The 21,914-nt window shown below is 44.9% G+C and overlaps 1 protein-coding gene and 1 long non-coding RNA gene across 13 annotated transcripts; one reads left to right on the top strand and one right to left on the bottom strand.

Moving 5' to 3' along the window:
- The first annotated feature begins 95 nt into the window (after nt 1-95).
- LOC147190802 (uncharacterized) lies at nt 96-5,471 on the top strand. 6 transcript variants are annotated; one of them, XR_015103746.1, is made up of 7 exons: nt 96-215; nt 345-523; nt 1,241-1,301; nt 1,805-1,853; nt 3,107-3,176; nt 3,275-4,240; nt 5,149-5,471. It is a non-coding gene; the product is annotated as an uncharacterized LOC147190802 (long non-coding RNA). The 6 variants fall into 6 exon arrangements; XR_015103745.1 differs by having other exon boundaries at nt 1,241-1,853; XR_015103744.1 differs by lacking the exons at nt 96-215; nt 345-523 and having other exon boundaries at nt 538-1,301.
- A 2,642-nt stretch (nt 5,472-8,113) lies between these two features.
- On the bottom strand, nt 8,114-21,914 carry LOC147190801 (uncharacterized). Of its 7 annotated transcripts, XM_086137095.1 has the most exons (8): nt 21,617-21,914; nt 21,359-21,520; nt 17,595-18,330; nt 15,203-15,391; nt 14,632-14,794; nt 14,332-14,394; nt 12,547-12,711; nt 8,114-10,972 (listed from the first exon to the last, which is right to left on the bottom strand). In XM_086137095.1, the coding sequence occupies exons 2-8, from the start codon at nt 21,444-21,446 to the stop codon at nt 10,439-10,441; spliced, it is 1,938 nt and encodes a 645-aa protein (XP_085993221.1). In that variant the 5' UTR covers nt 21,447-21,520; nt 21,617-21,914; the 3' UTR covers nt 8,114-10,438. The 7 variants fall into 7 exon arrangements, with proteins under 7 accessions (XP_085993221.1, XP_085993220.1, XP_085993223.1 ...); XM_086137094.1 differs by having other exon boundaries at nt 21,359-21,914; XM_086137097.1 differs by having other exon boundaries at nt 14,716-14,794; nt 21,359-21,914.

The raw sequence follows: 21,914 nt of genomic DNA, 5'->3' as shown, positions 1-21,914 counted from the left end.
TAAACGGAGAGAATGAAAGAAAAGAGAGGAGTATAATATCAGCAAAGGTGCCGGCAAAGACGAACGGGGTGGGGGCGGGGGGGGGGGGGCGTTTTGCTCTCTTTCACAGAGCCGAGTGAAGCGACCGCAGACGGCAGGAAAATGATATGCCCGCGTCGAAGCCATGGAAGTGGGCGGCACAAAGGAGTTATAAACGGGAAGGACAAAGGGCAAAGGTGAGCCACGGGGAAGGGTGGAGGCTGACAAAGGTTTGACATTTGTGCTTAAGAGGATAAACGAGGACATTTATGTTGCAGCGGGAGGCGGCCGGTGCTTAAGTGCGCCCGTGTGTTTGTGTTCCGCAGTATTCAAATGAGGAAACGTCCTGCTGCGACCCTGTTACTTCCTCCCTTGCACTGTGGGGACCCTTCAAATGAGAAGAGTGCTCTCCAAATGATGCTTAAACACTACCCCAGACACTTGCTTTCTATTCGTGGCCAGCATTTGATCGTATTAATCACGAAAGTATACCCCGCAAAACAAGGTAAGAATGTGTACTGATTTGTAGTCAGTCATCTTTACCCATTGCCTTGAAATAAAGGTGTGATGTGTTTTTTTTTTTGATGGAGAAAATAGTTTTATACCTTAAAAAAAACAATTAATAAAATTCAACAGTTTTGCCACGTATTTTGTTTCGATTTAACGGACATTGTGCTGCTCACTCAAGAATTTGTGACTTGGCCACATGGGGGCAATGTAAGAGTCAGATAACAGCGACGCGACTCACCAGACAGTTTGCCACACCATTCGTCATTCTTTGCTGAGGATAAAGAAGATAAGACCAAGTATTGTTATATCCGTCAAGATGAGTTATTCCACGATTGCTTGTCTGGTTTTTACACCGTGACCCCGGTGCCATCCGTTAGCCCGTCTATGGCGTGGCGCATTGTTGTTTAATTTTTATTTTTTGCATTACATGTGTAATTCTCATTTGATTTGTGTTTAGTGTAACAGTAATGAGAACCCACCGCCATAGAAAATACAAAAACAGAATAAAAAGATAGATACAGTGTAAGGTGGGTGTACCTTATAACGTCCCACAGCTGATGGCTCCAGAAGGCAGCAGGCGCCACTTTGAAATGCTAATGATGTTATTTGAACATCCTGTTAGGTACAGCTTATAATCAGTGTGTAGTTCGGCTGCACCGTGGTTGCCTGTTTTTTTTTTTTTGTTGTTGTCTTTTTTTGTCCTTTCATCCAGAACAACACTTCAGGGCAGGTGTCATCAAAATCCGACTTCATCCCAGCCATGTTTAACAGAGGTGAGGTCTCAAGTCCTGTCACCCCAACCTTATCTTAGTCTGCACCGGGAGCAGAAAAAATGCACTCGTTCAAACGGGTCCAAAAATTGTCAGGCATACGTTCATCCACAATGTCGCGATGAAAGAATAAAGGCAAGACGAAGTCCGCCATTCCAACCTGTTATTGATTAATCCATTGACTAAGCGGTATGGCGAGCACTTCTTTTGCCAACTTAATGGACAGTTGAAGTTCTTGATTTATTAGGTCGTTTTTCCAAGCTTTAAATTGGATTGAGTATATTCACAACAGACAGCTGACGGAACAGTTTGCTTGGACGGGGGAAGTAAAATCCGTCATTTTGAGTCGTCTGGATTTCTTCGCCCTTGATTATTACAAAATGACATCATTTCTATTCGATCTCTTCTGAGAATGATGACCGATATCGCTGTAGCTGACTGAGTCGCTTGATGTCCTCGTGAAACTCTTCTTTGTTTGTGTCTGCATGGACTGTCTTATACTGGAGGGTGGCCAAGACGCGCACATCAGAAGGAACTGCAACTCATTGAAAAAAGGTACACACTCTGTTTAATTCTGAGCATTCTCTTTAATTATGGTTTTTTTTTTCCAGACCAATATTACTGGAGTCCTATTTTCACATTTTAACAATACACATGACCAAAATTTGTGTTGTTTCGAGGGGGGGCAGAACATATTCTTGGCATTGCCGTTCATTTCAATGGAGAATGATGATTTGAGTTGAGTGAATTTGCGTTTCGATGTGACGATGCAACAAATCAAACTTGTATCTCAAGGCAGCACTGTACATGAAAACTTAAAAACGGCTTGGTTTCAATCCGTTAGAGGCCATGAGAAATATTGGCCTGGGTAATACGGGATACAGAGAATGGAAAATACTTTTCGGATTTATGTTTTGAATGAAGTTTCACAAGGCCCAAAAAAGGGGAGTGAAGAAGAAAAAAATGAGGATGCAACAGAACATACGTGGAAGCATTCTCACAGAAATAATGACAATGATAATGATAATAATAATCAAATCGTCTGTCTCAAATATTGGATTTCTCTCACTCCGCTTTGTATGAAACTTCCCTCGAATCCCCTCCCAGTGGTTTTCTTGTCTGTCGACATGTCACTTCCCCCCCGAATGCTTTGTAATTTGTTAAGTACTTTTCGGCTGAATGCAAACACTTTGGGGGGGTGGAATTGCTTGGACGTCAGACCGAAGGTCTTTTTAGATTTTGAGCGCAACGTGATGGAGCTGGCCCTCGGCTTCTGCTGGCTCGACAAACGAGCGATCTGATTTCCATTAGTAATGAGCTCACGCAAAGACACACGCACGCGTGCGCGTGCACGCAATTATTGTCTAAGCAAGCAAAGATTCCCTGAATCAAACCACTCTGCACTTGTGCGGCTACTTGTTGGCCTGACACACACACACACACACACACACACACACACACACACACACACACGCACACACACTCAAGGTTTAGTCCCTGTGTACGTAACATGAATTATTGAGTGTGTTATTTGAGGGACAGCTGGCTCTCGAGCACATTAACTCGCTCAATCAGACATGCGGTCGCAAGGCAGTGGCAGTTGAGCTGCAAGAGAATATTCAAATGAAAGAATTGCTCATGCAATTTCACACTGACTTGTAAAACAGTCAGCTAGGATTTAGCGTGAGCTCTTGTGAGGGGTGGATTTTTATTTTTTTTGTCTTGATTCCACTTTATCTGATTTTATTTTGGAACCTGCCGTCCGTTATCCGCTCAACAAGTCGTCTTTTTCTTGTTTTGGTGCTCAGGTCAACGCAATAACATTGCTTTGGTGCCATCTGGTGACATCGTTGTGCCAAGGAGCCATGTTGAAGTGAGGTGAGGAGTTTTATTTAGAAGCCTGAGCCACAGGGGCGTGCAAATTAGGGGTGAACGATTTCGAATTATTATTTTTTCCTCCCTGTTCCTATGCACAGGCAGCATTTCATGCACAATACCTTGGAGCTTAGCTCACAACTTTTTCCCAAGTCGCATCCAGAGCAGTTGATGATGGGTGTGGAGGGGAAAGGCAGGAACTTGGCCCCCGGGGCCTTGAGTGTGACATCTGTGTGTCAGAATATCACCGCATGCCTCGAAGCTTTCGTCCCGGTGGTCTTACTGCGCACGGCCCCTCCCGTGCGTGCACATCTGCGTCCCTCGGGTGCGTGCGACCCTCTCCGAGTGACGTCCCCCTTCTTCTGCCTTTGTAAATTTGGGCTCCTTCCCTGCAGCACCGGCGGGTGAGACTCGGCGGGTGTTCCTACACCTGCCCTCCTTGAGTCTGTGTATCCGTGCGTGTGTGTGTGTGTGTGTGTGTGTGCGTGCACTTGTGACCTTACGGAAAGCACTATCGCCCACTTTGTCTTATCCCGCTTGCTCCCTCACAATTAGAGGTAGGACTTATGAGGTATCGCCATGGCAACACAGCGAGATGCTCTTCCTGACTCTCGACTCCTTCACCTCATCTCCTTTTGCGCTTTGTGTGAAGGCTAATTGAGGGGATTGTTCAAGCAAGGTCAGGCATGCGTTCCTCACTTGACTTACAGTCAAGGTGTCTCATTTCAAAGGTTTTTGGATGCTCCGTACCGGAAAAGCACCTCCCAGTTGTCGGATATCAAATAACATCCATTAAGGCAACTACCGTATATAATCTTTCGGTAATTTATAGGGGGTGGTTTTAAATGAGCCATGTTGTGATTAGGAGGGGAAATGTCAGTGGTTTCTTTCAGCCGGAAATCTTCACCGCAAGAATGCAACCGCGGGGTACCGAGTGAATCGATACTGAAACCAAGCGAGGAGGCTGAAGAAGGAGAGGAGAAGGAAAGGGAACAATGAAGACATCAGAAGGATGGGCGGACACCGAGTCAACTTGCGTTTCCCCCGCGCGACGTTTTACACACTCGGTGAGCGGCTTCGCTGTTGAGCGCGGGACAAAAGAATTAGGAAACGTCACTTCATCGATGATTTAATGGGTCGGCCTTTCAGCTAGAACAGGGGCGGTTTGAGCGCGACATTGATTTGTTTGGGGGGGGGGGGCGCACAAAGCGAAGTCCATCGTGGCTCGGTTGGGTGAGTGTGGGGTGGAAGAATTCAGAACCGCAAACCCATCAAATACTTTCAGAAGGAACTACTAGGAGAGTTTGGAAGTCTCCATCTTAATGTTCTTCGGGATGAGTGGACAAGAAAGCCTTATTGAAAGTCTTAAATTAACATATAATGCTTTTAGGGTACATGTCCAAATATTTTTGTAGGATAATTTGCTTTTTCTATCCTTGTATATGCCACCCCAATTGAAACATTGCAATATTTTTTTTTTGTACGAGTCACTATTGCAACAGAAATGTAAAGTGACTATAAAAAGTCTACACACCCCTGTTTCATGCCAGGTTTGGGTGATAAAAAAAAAAACACAGAAACCAGTTCAAATTTTTTTTCACCATTGAGGTGACCGAACCTGATTTTCTTGAGACCTTTTAAATCGAAAGAAAGTAAAATAATCTTGGTTATTTATTTTTATCATAACTGTGGATGTGGCTGCGTTCAGGATTAACCAACCACATTCAAGTGCATGCTAAATAGGATTTGGCACACGTCTGCCAGCATTCAATGTGCCTCTGATTACCCCAAAATAAAGTTCAGCTGTTCGAGGAGACGTTTCCTCTTCAGCAGCCAGTGTTCTAAAGTATGGGGGTCTTTATTTATTGACTTTTGAAGAAAGCATTGCGCACACCTGTAATTTCCAAGGAATACATCGCCAACGATAATTGTGTGTTGCTGAAAGCCTCATTGATTTTTTTAAATTTTTTTTTAGAACACGTCTCGTCAACAGAGAAACAAGTTTTCAAGGGCTGCGGTCCGCACAGTGATGAAATCTGACAGCATGTCGATCGTCGGCCATTTGGGTGAAGCGACCCTTTAAAGGTGGGGGTGTCTGGACAGCACAACACAGTTCCTTTTGTACACTCCCGGGGCGCGCGCACACGGTGACATTTTCCCTATCTCAAACGAAAGGCAATGGGCCAGGCTCGCAGATGAAAAACACGCACAAAAGAAAGCGCACAAAGGGATAGAAGGGATTGACTTGATGTTTCATAATATTGCCGCGCATGAAAGCATACTAAGAAAACTGCAATCAGTGAGGAGATAGCTATGTGGGGGGGGGGGGGGGGGGTTGTGTGTGGGGACAACAAAATTGGAATATGATCAGATTTACTGGAAAATATGGTTTGAATGGGGCAGATTTGAATGATGTCATGTATTTACACCAATTTAGAAATCGATGCAGTGGCATGCAAAGGGGGAGGGACGAAAGAGAGACGCCCCCCCCCCTCAATGCATTCATCTGAGGGTGGCTATCTACAGCCCTTTTTTATTAAATTATACATTGCATATTTTCCCCTTACAATACAAAGCACCCGCACTGTCGAAATTATAACTCTGACCGAATCGACATAAGATCTCGTTGCTGACAAAAGGGTGAATTTCAATGAAAATGCAGATGAGCGGTTGAGTTTCAAAGTGTCAAGTCTCAAGCCAGCGACACTTTTTGAGGGCCTCTCGTGGTGCAACACTGCAACCTAGAGGTTGTCACGGCACACTCGTTTTCAGGGAAGGATGAGAGGAGGGTTTGTGCAGGGTGAACGTCTCAGGTGATGAGCCCAAAAGAAAAAAGCAAACCAGTGATTGCGTGGAAGGATTTTTTTTAGGTGGAGTGTCCTCCTTTTACTATCTGAGTTTTCATAACGGGGGTGGGAAAAGTATAGCCTGCGGGCAGTCCCCCTAAAATGTTTAGAATGCTACAATCAAAGTGTATTTTTTGTAATCTATTTATCTTTTTAAATCATTGTTTCATTGTAAATCACATTAAAAAGATATAAATAAACAATATGGCATATGCGTTTACCGTTTTATTTTATTCTATGATTGGTTCATTAAAATCAATTGCTTGTTAATTTAAAAAAATTATTTCCTGTTCAAATAATTGGACCACTTCGACCACACCTTGTGGATTTTTTTAAAATATAATTTTTTGTGTGTCATCATGCTAGATGTAAATGTCCAACAGTGTCAACTTTCATATTGTGAAAATGTGTAATTTTCAGTGGTTTGCCTTTGTTTGGCGGGACCCCCCCCCCCCCCAAACATAATAACAGATAAAATTGTGATCGCAACACTGAGGGGAAAAACATTATAATTTGATAACCTTTCAAAATTATTCCACCCTAATTAGCATGTCTGCCTCAGTGTCAGTGTCCCGGTTTTGAACTTTAGGCTGGGTTTCCTTCTCCCTTATTCTCCAAATATGCCTGTTCGGTTCCGTGAAGAGTATATTCTCCAAAGATGGAAATGATTGTTTATAATGTATGCGCTCGACAATACACCACCTACTTCCCCAGCCAGCTGCAACCGAAATGATGGCAAGCATCACAGAAAACATAAGGATAGATTGTAACAAAGCTAGTGGTGACCTCAAGGCTTTATTCCTTTTTTTTTGAGAGCAACGTAATGTTTTCCCTTTTGTGTATTTTTGGAAATGAGTTCCGACGTGTTCTAAATATTTCATCCATTCTTGTCTCAAAAACACACAGAGCAAGTCTCAGAGGTTTTATCCATTTGATTAGCATGCTGCTCTACATCAAGTTGCTTTGAAAAATATTCTATGCATACATTTCTTTCTCCCCCCCCCCCCCTTCTTACATTTCTGGCTGAGACGTGAGGTTGAAGTGAGCAGGTAGAAAAGGGCAGGTCAGAGTGCTTTAAGGAAGAGTTGAGCATCGCGTAGAGCGACACAAAGTCCACTTCAACTGATGCCAACCTATTTATAAAGACAGAGAGTGGCGGGAAGGACAACTTCACCTTCACTCGATCCGTTTGGGAATGCTGGGTGCTCTCCGACGACAAGTAAATCAGCCGATAAGGCCCCACAGCCGTGTGCCAATATGGCCAAGCTGTGAGATGTTTAATTCAAAGCGAACAATGAAACTGACGTGTCTGTGACTGGAGATGGCAGATTCACGTCTTGAGCACGAAAAAGGAATTAATCTCAAGCCTGATATTATAAATAATTTATTAGACATTAGAGGCCAGCAAGGCTGTGTCGGAGTTTGAGCATTTCTGTTGTCTCATTGGAGTTTACCTGATGTTGTTTTGTCAACCGGGATGAAAACTGCACAAAAATTTAAGATATGTCGATGGTTCTTGAATTTGTATGATATAAAAATATAACAACATAATACAGTACATACAGTGTAAACGCCACCTAATTGATCATTTCATAAAATTTAATTGCAAATAAAACGTACATAAAAAATTGCAACAATAGTGTAAAATCAAACAGCTATTCAAGATTAAATCCCAATGTAGTGGATTTTTTTTTCTTCAAATTAAATCTAGCAAAGCTGTACTTGGGCAGTGATTTAATCACATACCACTAGAGGGCGCCTGCGTACCACAAGTCAAAACTGAGAAACAATGACTTTTATGAATATTAATAAGATAACCTTTATTTGTCTCACACTGGGGACATTTGCAATAATATCTTGATGGCTCTCTGTTATTAAATTGTATTAATTGATTCAGGTGCAGTGCCTATAGTGTAGATATAATGCAAGATGAATTGGAAATGAAAAAATGTGTGCTTTTCTGCAGGAAGAAAAAAAACCGTGTCTTTTTGCAGTGCATAAATTGTCCACATAGTAGCAGCAGAGCTCATCCTTTTGTTGAACTACAGATGATTTCTTTTATACGGTATATTCCAATTAAATAAAATGCTAGACTTGTGGTATTATCATCCATTTATTGGGAAATCAGAAACGTGTGTAATGTACCAAAACATGAAATACTAGTAATAAAAAAGATGTACAGATAAAACTACTTTCATAAAAATGTGCTGACATTGGCACCAGGTTAGGACTGCTTGTTCGCAAATGAGTGGACGGGTTATTTTTGTGAGTCTTGACCTGAGTTTCAACCAACTTGGAGGGCTTTGGGATGCACTGAATCCTTCTAAATTGTATTGTGTGTCTGGAGTCAAGGTGGATGGTGCATGCATCGTTGTCCGAGTTCCACTTCTTGCCCCAAATGAAGGTTAGAGTCCTAATGGATAATGATTGTTTACATTGGAGTCATGACACATGTTAGTCTGGAAAACCGTATGAGCATTCATTCCATAGCCTTGATATCCAGTTAAAGGTTCATGTACTATTATGCTCTTGGTCCTCAATCGTATAAAACGATTCAGCGCACAAATAAAGCGACCCCGGTGCACTAGTAGCACGACTGAGACAACAACAACAACAACAACAACAAAAATTAAGCACAAATGCCCTACTTGTCGCATTTTTTTCCTAGAAGTACCACTTGAGCCAAGAACTACTGTGCTGCTCATTTTCGAGCAAGGTCAAAAATCCCCCAGTCCAAAACAATTGGTTATTTTATCTGCTTTATGAAATGTCTTATCCATTACGTTTTTTTTTTGTTGTTGTTTTTTTTTAATGTCGCATTTGTGTTATTTCTGTGCGTCGCGTCGTGACGTCATCGCATCTTCAACTCGACAGTCTCGCTTCCATCCACTTGAGAATTCCCGCACACTTTGCTGTCGGGCATAAAGTTCGCCGTCGAAATTATCCAATCGACGAGGTAAATGAATGATTTTGTTCACACTACCTGTGAATCACATTGTCTGTCCCGCGTTTCCTATTCAAGTAGTGTCGTTATTTTTTCGAGTTTCTTCCGCGTTTCGAATTCTGTGAGTCGCCATTTCGTCGTTAGCATGCAGCTTTTCTGCGCCCCCTCCCCGGGCCGTTTACCGAATATACCAAATGAAACTTGTTCCTGTGGTCATGTTTGGGTTGACTTCGCCTGCTTGTCAACTTGCTAGTGTAAAGCCAGCTCAATATACGTGTGTGCTCGTTTTCACTTAAAATATACCGGAACGACGTTTCCGTAGATTCGTTCGGCCCCCCACAAACTTTTTGAGCGCCAAGTATGCCCCCTTCCTCTCTGAATTTACGGCCTGGGAAATCCCTTATTTTGTACAATGGCCTTTGAATATTCATTAGAGAAAAAAAATAGTTTGCTCTCTTAACACTGAGTTACAATTTGCTGCTTGTCTGCAAATTGCACAATACAACAATTTTATTTTTGCTCAATCTTTTTGTTTCAGTCTAATGGACCGCTTCGTTAGTAATGCGCTGACAGAGTGGCAGTTGACAGAAGACAGAAAATTTCAAAGGTAAGGGGAAAAAAATCCTTATCCCCACCCATTGCCGAAAGTCTGTCATGCTGCACAGGGATAATTTGCAAAGTCGTCGAGTTCTCAGTGTTACTTTGTATGAATTCTTGTGAAATTTAATTACCTTTATTTTGTAATACATTAGCTTCTGTCTTTTGTGGGTTTTCAGTGCATCATCAGTTTTGTAATGATAAATGAAAAAACAAATCACTTCTTTCTCACGACAGCTTCCATTTAACCCTTTGACGCCGATTATCGCAAATTCGTATCGAACCCCTTTCACTCTAAATACAGCCAACATTTGGGACTGTGTTCCTCCACTGCTGATTGATACATTACCAACACAAACCTCGGAACAATTTGGAAGCATGAATTTCTCTGGATTCCGGTCGAAGGGGACATCGTATCCTGTTTTGGACAGCTAAGATCAACTTGTGCTACGCCGCCATTTTTGGGCTGCCAACTCTGTTCGATTTAGGTAAGTTTCGCAAAGAAAAAAAATACCAATTTATTGTGTACTTGGGTCACAAACATGATCAGGTAGAGTGCTTATAACAATTATTTTTGACAATATTTGACAAATTTGGTTTGACACTAATTCGCTACTGTCATATATTGCGGTTGCAAACGCGATGCTGTATCTTGACGGTGTTCAACACACGCACACATTTTATTTAAAAAAAACAAAAACGTTTGAACTGTGTATTTCTTGCCTTTTTATTTCTATTCACTATCAAGTCATCTCGGGTATGCTCATATTTTTAAAACTATGTTCATGTCGGTTGTTAGAGGAATAAACTGGATCAAATAAATGCTCAAACGGCTTTCTATTCGTGCATTTTAGTGTATGAGTAAGAGGCGTAACGAGTCAGGAGATTGGCGGTAAAGATCGAGTGCTGACCGGGCTGCATTTGGCCCTGGATGGTGAAGAGACAGGCTGAGTGAGATGAGGAGAGGAAGGAGATGGACGAATGTCTCCGTCCTCTCTTTCCAAACTGGAGTAATAAAAACTGGAAGGCCGACCTCCTGGCGAGTGATGGGCAGATTGGCGGCGCGTGGGGGCTGTGTAGCCCCCGGGCGCGGAGTGACGACTAGGTGACGGCTGCCTCCCGGGTGACAGGTGCAGGAACGGTGAGGAGTGGCGTCCGGAGAGGGGCTCGCGGAGATTGTGACGATGATCCTTTGAGTGTTTGGGGGATTTGGGCACCTTGGACGCACTCAATGGGATTTTGGGGGATTTGGTTGCGTGATGGGAGGCGGAGCAATGAGAGTTGGTGGCAACCGGATCTGCGTTGTTTGCTACCTTGTAGAGGAAGACGTCGTACTGGAGGGGGGAGCTGTTCTCTGGGCGTAGCTTGGCATCTTTGGGGAGGAGCACCTCCAGACCAATAGTGACTCCATCCTGGTGTAGAAATACGGCACGTAGAGTAGGGATGCAGAAATGCAAGGATATTCATTGGGAGGGATGCTCAACAATTTAGCGCTATACAAACTTAAAACTGCTGTCTTAAAAGGAAGCCAAATTGGGCGAACACTGGGTCCAAAAGGGACCCAGTCATCCCGGGTTATTGATTTGGTTGAGAATTTGACCCAGCCCTTTGGGTCAAGATTTTGATCCAACAAGAGCTAACAACTACCCACACTGAGGAGTTGAGGCTACCAAGAAATGCGTTATCAAGATCTTCAACCCAATCTGCAGAATAATTGATCCAACTTTTAACCCAATTGCCTCAAAATCCACAGCTTCCCAGCAAGTGGTGTTAGTTAGGAAAACAACGCAAGTTTTTTTTTTGTGTGTGTACTGGGTTGGGTCCTTTGCAGAATTTTCACGATGGAAAACTTAGTTAGCAATCGATCTGTTGTTTATTTTTTTTGATTAATCGATTAGTAAAATTGCCACCAAAATTCCATTTAAGATGGCGACTGTTTGTTTCTGTACACGTTCAAGTGATTAACATCATATTTCGTGATTAAAGCAGATTTCCTTTTTTTTTTTTTTCATTGGGTCCCATTGGAATGTGCAAGCGTCCCTAATGTATTGCTATGGAATTCTAGGAAATAGGGGACTGTCCATGGTGCTGAATTGTCACTTTGTGTGTGTGTGCGTGTCAGCAGCCTACAGTAGCACAAAAGCGGGGTCAGTGGAGCGTTGGGTTATTATTAGCGAGGGAGCAGCTGGGCGGCCGTTAGCTTGGTGAGCAGACATGCAGACAAAGAGAGAGACACTACAGGGAAAGTAGAGCAAAACACAAGGACAAGTTGGATAAAATGAAAAAGATTTATTTCCCACAATTCATAACTATCGTCCTCCATGTATAGCCAAAAAAGTACAAAAGAACCTCAAGTACATAAAAGTATTAGAAATCACATTGAAAACCAAGACACCGCGTGTTTAATATATCGAGATTCCAGTATCGACTCAAGCAAATACTCTTAACGTCATGTAACGTTTACACTATTAGCAATGCCGAACATGAAAAAGCTGCAAGCACAGATCCACTTAATTTCCACTTTTTTTTTTTTTGTCACTCTGGCAATTATTTTCAGACACTTCACTTGGATTAACACCAATGCATGCGAGCGGAGAAGGACAGTTAGGCGAGGCCGGGCGCAGTCGATGAGGCGGAGAGGGCGGAATGGGAGACGGTGGGCGAGTTCATTGGCCAAAGACCAAGGCAAAGGGCGTCAGAAGCGAGGAAAAGGTCAGTCATTAGTTAAAAGTGGAGAGGGGAGACAAAAAAACGAGACACGGGGCCACTAGGTAATCAGTGTTGACATTGGAGCCTTGTAAACATGTACCCTTCAAATTCAGTATGTGCTTACATTGACAGCGGGGCCTTGATAAAACCGTCGAGGATACACGGTCTGCTCTTTACAAGGGTGTAAACAATGTTAAACCCGCTGCCGTGTGTGCTCTCGAATGCTCCGGATCGATGCGGCTCGCCATTATACCAAGTTGTTGTGGAGGACGTTTACCTCGGCGTTGTCGTCGGTGTTGTTGGGGCTGCGGCTGTGGTCGTGGACCACAGAGTTTGGCCGGTTGTTCTCATGTTTGGGGGAGTGAGAGTTGAGGATGTTCATGGCGCCCTCTTCCTTGGCTGGAGGGGACTTGCTCGGGTCCTCCTGCTTCTTGGGGTCATCCTGTTGGGAAGTTCACTTTGTTTTTAGCAAAACTCTCAAGAAAAGGGATCCACGAAGGACTTGTTGCGCAGGTGTGGTGTACTTCAGGGACTCGTGGTTTTATGTAAACACATTTCTGTGAAATGAATGCAAATGTCGCATCTTCATTTTTAAAAATTTTTTGTACAAGAGGTCACAATAAGAACGGATTTTTAATTATTTTTTTTGCCCCAAAGAATTCATCCTTTTATCTCACTAAAATTCGGCACTTGAACAGGAGTGTGTAGACTTTGTATGTTTGGATTAAAATGTGCATTAGGTAGCATCTGCACAATCTAATGAGATCCAAGAAAAGAAATCTGCCTTGACACATACAGTCGTGTATTATGAAATCATTTTGTCAATTCGTTTGCAATGGTACTGTCAGTTTTATTGTTGCAGCGGTTTATATGGCGGTTGTTTTAAAAAAAAAATGTAAAAGAAATTCACGTTCATTGGGAAATTTAAAAGTATTTGGTTTTTAGTTACAAGAGGAGCAACTGTACCTCTAAAACTGAGCATTGTTATTGTGACAATGCTCATAGTGTTGTCACTGCAATGTTTTTTTTTTTTTGACGTTTGGTACAATACTGCCATAAATATAGTATGGTACTCATCGTCATCTTGAAAAGAGCGCAACAGCTGTCTACTCATCCCCACAGTTTAACATGAAAACAAAAGCATCAAATCAGACGTGTGGCATTTAAACGAGTGCAGCTTGCCGCCGCGAGATTTTTACCCTCTCAACCTGACATTTAGAGCAACCGTGAACTTATCACTTCAGTGCTCCGAAATGCCAGCAAGCCAGAATTTGTTCACGCTAGTCAGCACGACCAAATATGCTTCATATAATTACAATTCACTCTATAATCCTTAATAAAGGTTCTTGTCTTTAAATCTAACAGCCACGGTCGTTTATTACCTCTTAAGCTGTGCTCGTGTGACGACAGTGAGTGGAAATTAGAGGGCCCCGCGCATCTGCATGTGTCAGCTCGTTCATTGATCGTCATGTCACGGGCAGCTGAAGGTCACAGTCAACAGCAGGCGCAAAGTGGGCCACCATCGATTGGTCGCGCAGGCCACCCCCGGACGCTACTTTCGAAATGTCCCCTCCCTTCACGCGTTAATCACATCCAAAAGATTCATGCACGTTGACGTCTGCTGATCCCCGTGATGTTAAATTGATGAACTCAAACCATCGTATGTTATAAATATGCAACCAAAAAAAAAAAAAAATCGGGGAGCAACACATGCACAAGCCACAGCGGGGAATTTCCAAAAAGCAAAATAGCTTGGAAGCTGCAAAGGCGTTGGGGGAAACCAGGCGAGGGACCTTGCGGTATAGTTGCGCTGAACAATTGTTTGCAGAGAGCCTAGCGGCAAGTGATTAATCATACCAGGATTCAGGAGAATATTAAAGTGGCTCGTTGCTCCGGCAACAAACAACAAGATCGATGCAAGATATTGTTGCGGGCCGGGGAGATTTGCACAGAGTGTCAAAATGTGGCAGTTCATAGCTGGAGAGGTCGAAGCGAAGCTGGGTGGGCGGGGGGCAGCGGAACACTGTATAGCAAACCAACGCGGACGTTCCGCTACGCTTACCTGGCAGTGGTTATAAGAGTTTCTGGGTTTAAATTCCCAGGTAAAGGTGGTTGATGATGGCCTCTGAGGGAATCGGTGAATGTAAAAAGGCATCAAGATACATCCACACATCAACTCATACACCTAATTGTGCACATACACGCACACGCATAGATAAAACATACACCAGCCAAGCAAATGGGATAAAGTATAATGGGGGGGGGGTAGCTGAGAGCATAGGACCGAGAGAAAAGTGGCAAATAGTGACAAATGGAAGGAGAAAAGGGGTGGAGAGTAAACACGAGGAAAGGTGGCGCATACCTGACAGATAATGTTGTCATAGTACGCCAGGTTGTGAGTGTGAGCTTGGGGCGCGGGCGGCGGGGAGTCGCACAGTTTCCTTACGTTTGGCTGCGAGCCGTCGGCGGTGGTGGAAATGGAGAGGCCGTCGGTTTGTGGCTCCGCGCTCTGTGGACGGTACTTACTGAAGGGGAAAACCAGGGAGATGTGACCAATTGGAATTGAGCATTTGAAAAACATCCGCATAGATTCGAACCGAGAACCTCTCCGGCGTGAGGCAAAAGTGGCGAAACTTTCACTGTCTTCATCTTCAGTAGTTAATATTGATATCATTCCGTAATTACTTCTGTCAAGACAATATTTGTGACTGTGTGGACGAGTACCTAATGTTGTGGCTAGTCCAGTGCTACTTGGTTATCGTTAGCCTATCGGCATAATTGCCCAAGTCATTTTTAACGTAATCCTCCACAATCACAGTGAAAAATATTGGTTTGAATTCTCAGTCATCCAGGTGATAGCAATTCGCAGCAGAGGTTCAATCGAGGCGACCGGAGACTTGGAAAAAAAATGACTCGGGCTAACAAACGCACACCTGCGTTTGCGAAGCCGCTTGTTTTCGCTCTTGAGGCGGTGCAGCCTCTTGGCGAAAAACACAACGATCATGAAGAGAAGGAGAAGTGCCACAGAGGCCACGCCCACCACCGCACTCATGACCTGGAACTCTGTGATAGCCCAGTCGCAGCGCGTGCCTTTGTTCCAGATGTAGTCCTGCACATTGCACCTGGACGCACGGAGACAAAACGCAGTGAGGAAAGACACCGGCCAAGTTCAGATCGCGATTTGGGCAGCGGTAGCTCGGACCGCCGTGTTCCATCGTTTGGTCAAGTGTGCAGCAACAACATCCACCATATTTTTAGCATGAGAGCGTTTGATGCTGTCCTGAGGTCTGCCTGCCAAAGCGGGGATTCTCCCTGCGGCCAAACACTTAATAAGCTCAAAGGATCAGTGAATGTGCGTATGCATATGAGAATGTGCGTGCAACAGACTCATTGTGCAGTTGCAAACACACTCGGCGGCATATTAAAGGGGACATGCATTTAAAAAAAAAAATAAAGAAATAAAATTAAAACTGCTCAGGTGGTCTGGTACATCCTCTCGTCAAAACGTTATGACTGAAACCAGATCAAGAAGTCAAGAATAACTGTTGATTCGCCTCTTGTTTAAGTTACCATCACGAGAGGTTTGGTAAAAAGAAAATGCCTCGAATATCTCTCTTATTTATTACATGTGAGAATTAAAATTTTTGATAGACATTTTAGAAAGCATCATGGCACTTGACATATTTGATCTGCTTTCGCGGGCCACCTGAAATGATGTGGCGGGCCAGATCTGGCCCCCCGGGCCTTGAGTTGGACACCTGTGTCCTAGATTTGTTCCCATGTTTGGATTTGACTCTTCATCAACCAAATCTCACTCATGATTTGTGCGTGCGGCGGACGCATCACCGGAGGCAAAAGTTGTGACGACACTGCGGCAAAATTTGGAACGTCTTTCTTTTCGCCACTCTGACACAAAATTAACAATAATAATGGCAAACCTGCCCTTCAATTTAATCTTGGTTAATTCTTTCCATGCGTAAGCTTTCAAGGTTGGTTTTTACGTGTTTTATACGTTTGTATTCATTTTTGGTATTGCTGTGCGGCCGTACGACAAAGGGAAAGTTAAACAGTTGTTTGGGAAATGTAGTTTACAAGTACTCCTTTTGGATTAATAAAAAAAAAAAAATGAAAATTGTGACGTCTGTGTTTGTTTTGTTTTCAGCTCCACATGGAGTGAAGGGCGTTGCCCTCCAGCCGGCGCACTTGTTCCCGAGTATCATCTTGCCTTGACTCCGACTTCTAATTCTACTCGTCGGATTATTGAACCTGCTTGCTGTATTGCATCATGTTTTTTTTTTTTAAAGTTCTCTGTTCATTTTGGCTCTCGTTTTCAGAGTTCCTCGTTTGTAAGTATTTCCAGTATTTAGCTATTTGGAGTCTTGTTATGTCATTTTGTGTATTCTCGGCAGTTATTAGTAGCTTGCCTTTTGCACGCGCTTTTTGTTTGTGCCTTCTTTTTACTCGCTGACTTTTGACCCACCATTTCTGTATGTACCTTTTGTCGGTTTGCGTTTTTCTACAAATAAACATTTTTTTTGTGATCGCATTTTGTCTGAGCCTGCATTTCTGGAATCCCAAAAATATTATTCAGTTCAATTCAGACCCTGGGGGGGGGACAACCCAACCCCCCCCCCTAATAAATAATAAATAATAAACTAAACCAAATAATTTTTAAAAAAAATAAAAACAAATTAAAACCCGCTTTGTAAACTCCTTTAAAAATTACTGAATTAAAAAAAAAAATCCACTTGTCGGACTTCTGTACTATAGCCCTGGTGAAGCAGCCTATGTGTGTGATTACGCAGTAGACACAACAAGATGAGCAATAATTCGCCTCTTGCAAGAATGCACATTCGGTGCCATCGAGACGGCGGTTGAATGACCATGTGTGGTTTTGTTCCTTGTTCCCACCGTATTTTCACCTCAGCGGATACGTTGCGTGTCCGTGTCGATACTGCGTAGATGCATGACGTCCGACTACAATAATGTAGCTTGCTACAAATTTCGAGTCTTGAAAATAGCTTTAAGACCATTTCTCTCGAAACGCTCAAGTATCTGAGAAGTGTTGTAAGTCTTCCTTACTCTGTGGCAGCCACGTAGCATGATCTCACCTTCAGATTTTTTTTTTTTTTAAATTTTGTTTTTTGCATAATGCTTTGGTGCAGAAGGAACAAGTCAGCCAGGAAAGTAAGTTTGCATGTAGGTGAATTCATAAGATGTCATACCAACTTCAACGATTTGGTGTTTGGTAACTCAAGCAAAATAGAGAAGCGAATGTTCCCCCTGATAGTGAGAATATGTCAAATGTCTGCTTGGGTTTATTACCTGCAGAAAGCGCCCACTCCTGCCACCACTGTGCACACTCCTTCATTGTAGCAGAAATCGGGTTCAATGTCACACTGAGATACACAAATCCCGGGTCCCGAGCGCACGAAGCCCAGTCGGCACCCGTCGCTCCCCACGGCGCCACCCAAACTCAGGTCCCCGTTATCGCCGGCGGGCTCCGGCTTGGGCTGAGCAGATGAGGCGGGCTTGGCCTCCGCAGTGACCGGACGAGCGGGAGCTCCTGCCAAGAGGGGATTCTCATCCTCCATGTCGGCCGGGGGCGAAGGCGAGGCCTCGGGCTCTTGGGTGGGGGCCGATGCCGAGAGATCGTCATCGGGGGACAGGTAGTCGTAAAAGTCAGAGAGCGTCCAAGGGGTTGGATTGCCTCCTTTTTGCTCCTGGGGTTTGGGAAGCTTGGCCCCGTTCCGATCAATATCAGACGGGATCGTCTCCGGCGCTGGACTGTGGAACTCCACCGCGATGATGTCATCGGACAAGGGGTTCCCAGGCTGATCCGGCCCCGCTCCTCCAGCAGTGAGCTCCTCCTGCGCGGGATCCGGCTCGAGATGAACGCGTTTGTGGGAGCGGTGGTGTTTTGGAAACGCGGGGTTCCCCGCTTCTATCAGGTGGTCTCGCTCTGCCGAGTCGTCGCTTAGCACCATCCTGATATTCGAGGCTTCCTGGTTGACGGATGACTGGTTACGGTGATGATGACGCCTGGCCAACGAATGCCTCCCTGTCAATTCAAAGCAAATGACAAGTGAAAGGCTATCCATCAGCTCATGCGGGTTGCAAAACCGAGCCTGACCATTGAGGACTCTGTCAATGACTCGTAAAATGTCGTTACGGGGTCCTAAAATGAACCGATGATGGGGATGAAGCTATGAGATACAGGTCGCGGTTTTTCTGTCCCTCTTGGTGCTCTGTGAGTGACTGGCAACCAGTCGGCGGTGCCGTCCGCCTTTGGCCTGAAGTCGGGCTTTTTTTTCCATGTATCCGTTTATCCTGAAAAATATTGTGTTCAACACACTGATGAATATTCAAGAGATTAGCTTCAAGGCTGCCCCAGGCGAAGTGTCTGTCAGGATCCTGCGTACAAATCGGATATGAATCAAAATAACTCTCATGAAGACAAACTCAAGTCAAAATGATGAGAAAGCAGAAGTTTGAAGCGGACGAACAAATCCGTGTCGTTTTAAAGGTTCAAAGGTCAAGTGAGTTTGCTGCGCGCCGGCCGCCAAACACGGGTTCAGGACTGCAATGTAATCAAAGTGTGACGATGCAGGATTAGATGCACCGAATGACTGACTCTGGTGACCAAGACTGGGTGAGGATTACGTAGACAAGGATTTAGAACCATAGGTTAGAGGCCACTTGTCCCCCCCCCCCTCCCCCTCCAAAAACATCCACAGTGGTACAGTGGCAGGCAAATAAACACTTATTAGGTATCCTGTGATGCGAGCCAATCCAGCAGGTGTATAAAAAATGTCCCTCTTACAAATTATTGCGAAATAAACCTCCATGGTGGTGAATGAATTGGGGTGAACTTGTGTTCAATCGGTGATCATGTTCCCAGTTGATTAAATTTCAAGTGGCCCTTCTACACGATCTCCGGCACGTTAACAGCCAATCTCAATTGAGCGCTTTGCTGGACATCCGTCTGTCTGTCTGTCTTTCGGTCTCCGTCCATTGAGATCGGAGCTCATTGTCAGGCACACACACACCATTCAAGCGCTGACGTTAAAAGCATCCGAACGTGCCCGAAGGCACGAAACCTTTAGCGGTGGCCGAGAAAGCATGAGAGACGCACGCGCGCGCGCGCGCGCATGGCACGGTTGCCATGGCGAGATGCAAAAAAAGGAGGCAGGTTGAAAAGAGGAGAGAAGCAAGGGTGCAGTCGTAGGAAACAGAGCATCCAGTGTTTGCTGCCGCTGTTCTTGTTTTTTTAATCAATCAGCCAGCCTCACTCTAATTGATGGCTGCCAACTTCACCCCTGTGGGGGAGGGGGGGGTGAAAGTCTTTGAGAGACTCGAGTGTTCCACCGAAACCAATTACAATTGACTCAAACTATTTCTTTTTTGGAAGGTGGCCTACGTTGAGGCTCAAATGTCGCATTCTGTTAGCGGTTGGCATTCTTAGCCATTGACAAGAGCGAAATGGAACATGGGCAGTTTATAAGAGGAGAAAATGGAATGTGCAAGTGACGCCAACACACACACACACTTCCTGAATTTCTGCCTTTAACCGCCACTTCGTCTTTACCTTTTCTTGTCACCAAGGTAACGAGTCTGACTGGAAGTGGCTGTCCTCTTAGACTCTCCCAGAGGCCATTGCATAGCCGGCATTAGTGTGTCGGGAGGTTGAGAGTTTTTGCAGCGGCAAAAGGTGCAAGTGCAAGCAAGCAGGGAGGAGGGCGAGGAATGCAGGAGACTCTTTTTGAAAATCTAAAGTGGAATGGGACTATTTCCTGCAGCACACCTGATAAGATACGACACACTCGTTGGATGGAAATCAGTGATGTCATCAACCTAATTGGCTATTGTGAAACGCAATAATTTCAGCACTCCCACCCTTTCCCCAGTGTGGGGGTGGGGGGGGAGAAAAAAGTCAACTGTCGGAGATGCCGCTCATCTCTTTGGTGACTTCACATGATTGACAGGGATGCAAAGGCAGATGGAACCCACAACGCGAATTGATGGGCGCAGAAGAAACACACGCCGCTCGTCGTAAACGTCACCATTAAAGATGACTCGCTTTTGTCTGCTCGCGTGTAAAAAAAAAAAAATTAAAAATCGTGAAGCAGACTGTCGGCCTTGGAACGAGCGTGACACTCGTGTGACCTAAGGTCACCGAAATGGTCACCGTTTCCATCAGGTCTAAAATAAGCAGCTCCTTGATTTGCATCAAAAGAACATTAAAGAGCGTTTTACATTTTCAGCTGCCACATCTCGTCAACTTCCCCGAAGGACACTTGTAGTATTAACATATGACACGGCAAACATGAGGTGTGTGTGTGTGTTTTTTTAGTGATAATGCTGCTGCAGGGTGCAGTGAGGAAAAAACGGGTGGGGGTAGGGATGCAACGGTGGGTGCTCGCGCACGTGAACCCTTGCGACCCTCAACGTGCACGAGCCGCCTGTTGCTGGGCAGCGGCTGCAAGCTAATTTTCTTCCCACCCCCCACGCCCCCTGTCTTCCCCGATTAACACCTTGATTCCTACTACGACTACCGAATGCATGGTTGGCTCGCATCCCCTCCGAGTCTCAAGAGATGCAAATGAGACTGGTCGCTTGCCTCCGTGTCGACCTGCAGGCATGCAAATTGCAGCAGTCATTGGCCCAATGGCCGCTGCATGTGCACCTTTTGTCTGAGACGCCCACGATGGAGTCCCGACTGCATGTGAATGACATCATTTCAGGGGAGGAAATTAACATGTCATCGTTTTCTTTCTCAGATCAGCTCACGGCATGACAACGTGTCAATGATTTCATTTGAGAGCAAATTGTACTCCAGACATCCCAGGACTATCAAATCACAGCAGAATTGTCACTTGTGCTAAACTACCGCCTTTTTCAGAATCTTTTTTTTTTTTCTTTCCATCCAAACTTGCCCTTTCCACACTATGCAAGACACGCTGCAGGTGCAATGCAATTCACGCAAGAGTAGTTGCATGCCCCAAACACCCACGCACGCGCGCACGCAGACACAGATACGAACTGCCTGGGTGTGACACGGTTTTGTGTATGCATGCGGTGGTCCTTACCGTGAACGGACAGGGGGATTAGAACCACGGAGATGGTGAGAAGGACCTGCCAGGTCCACAAGCGGCTGTCACCGTAGCTGCGCGCCATGCCGGCCGGCCGTGAGACGACAGACACGCGGGTTTCTTCCTCTGGGCGCTCAGCTGCTCAACCGCTCTGATCCTCTTCAGACAGTGGACCGCAATACACTGGCGTCATTCAACTGATTTGGTGCGGGTCCATCGCGTGCCGGGGTGGCCTGTCCACTATTCCATACGCACCTTTGGCGCCCCAGAAACGCGGCTTAATAGTGAACGCTGGCCGTAGTTGTAAATGCGCGCCGCTCGTTGATGGATGGAGTCTCTGCAAAAGCGTGTTTAATGAGCCGGTGGGAGATGAGAAGAGTCTTCCGCCTCCGTGCGTGTCTAAGTGGCAGCGCGTGCGCGGCGCACAGTTGGTCCGTCAGCCTCGCTAAGTCAGCGCGCTCTGCGAGATGCAAAAAAAGCTTGTGCGTGTTAATCCTCTTAGTGTTATATTGTGCGAAAGGCACCAGACAATAGCATCTGCTCTTGAATCACC

The sequence above is a fragment of the Hippocampus guttulatus genome, chromosome 18 (genome assembly GCF_054856545.1).
Source record: "Hippocampus guttulatus isolate MCC_2025c chromosome 18, RoL_Hgut_1.0, whole genome shotgun sequence".
In the NCBI taxonomy this organism is placed as follows: domain Eukaryota; kingdom Metazoa; phylum Chordata; class Actinopteri; order Syngnathiformes; family Syngnathidae; genus Hippocampus; species Hippocampus guttulatus.
Note: the sequence above shows the minus strand (reverse complement) of the source record. Positions and strands in the feature narration are given on the sequence as shown.

Bases quoted from the DNA above. Each gene is read 5' to 3' on its own strand.
- LOC147190801 (XM_086137094.1), bottom strand. From the start codon at position 21,446: ATGGCGCGCAGCTACGGTGACAGCCGCTTGTGGACCTGGCAGGTCCTT. The intron at 14,395-14,631 runs GTATGCGCCACC...CGATTCCCTCAG, and splicing joins ATGACAACATTATCTGTCAG to AGGCCATCATCAACCACCTT. The intron at 12,712-14,331 runs GTAAGCGTAGCG...ACTTCCCAACAG, and splicing joins ACTCTTATAACCACTGCCAG to GATGACCCCAAGAAGCAGGA.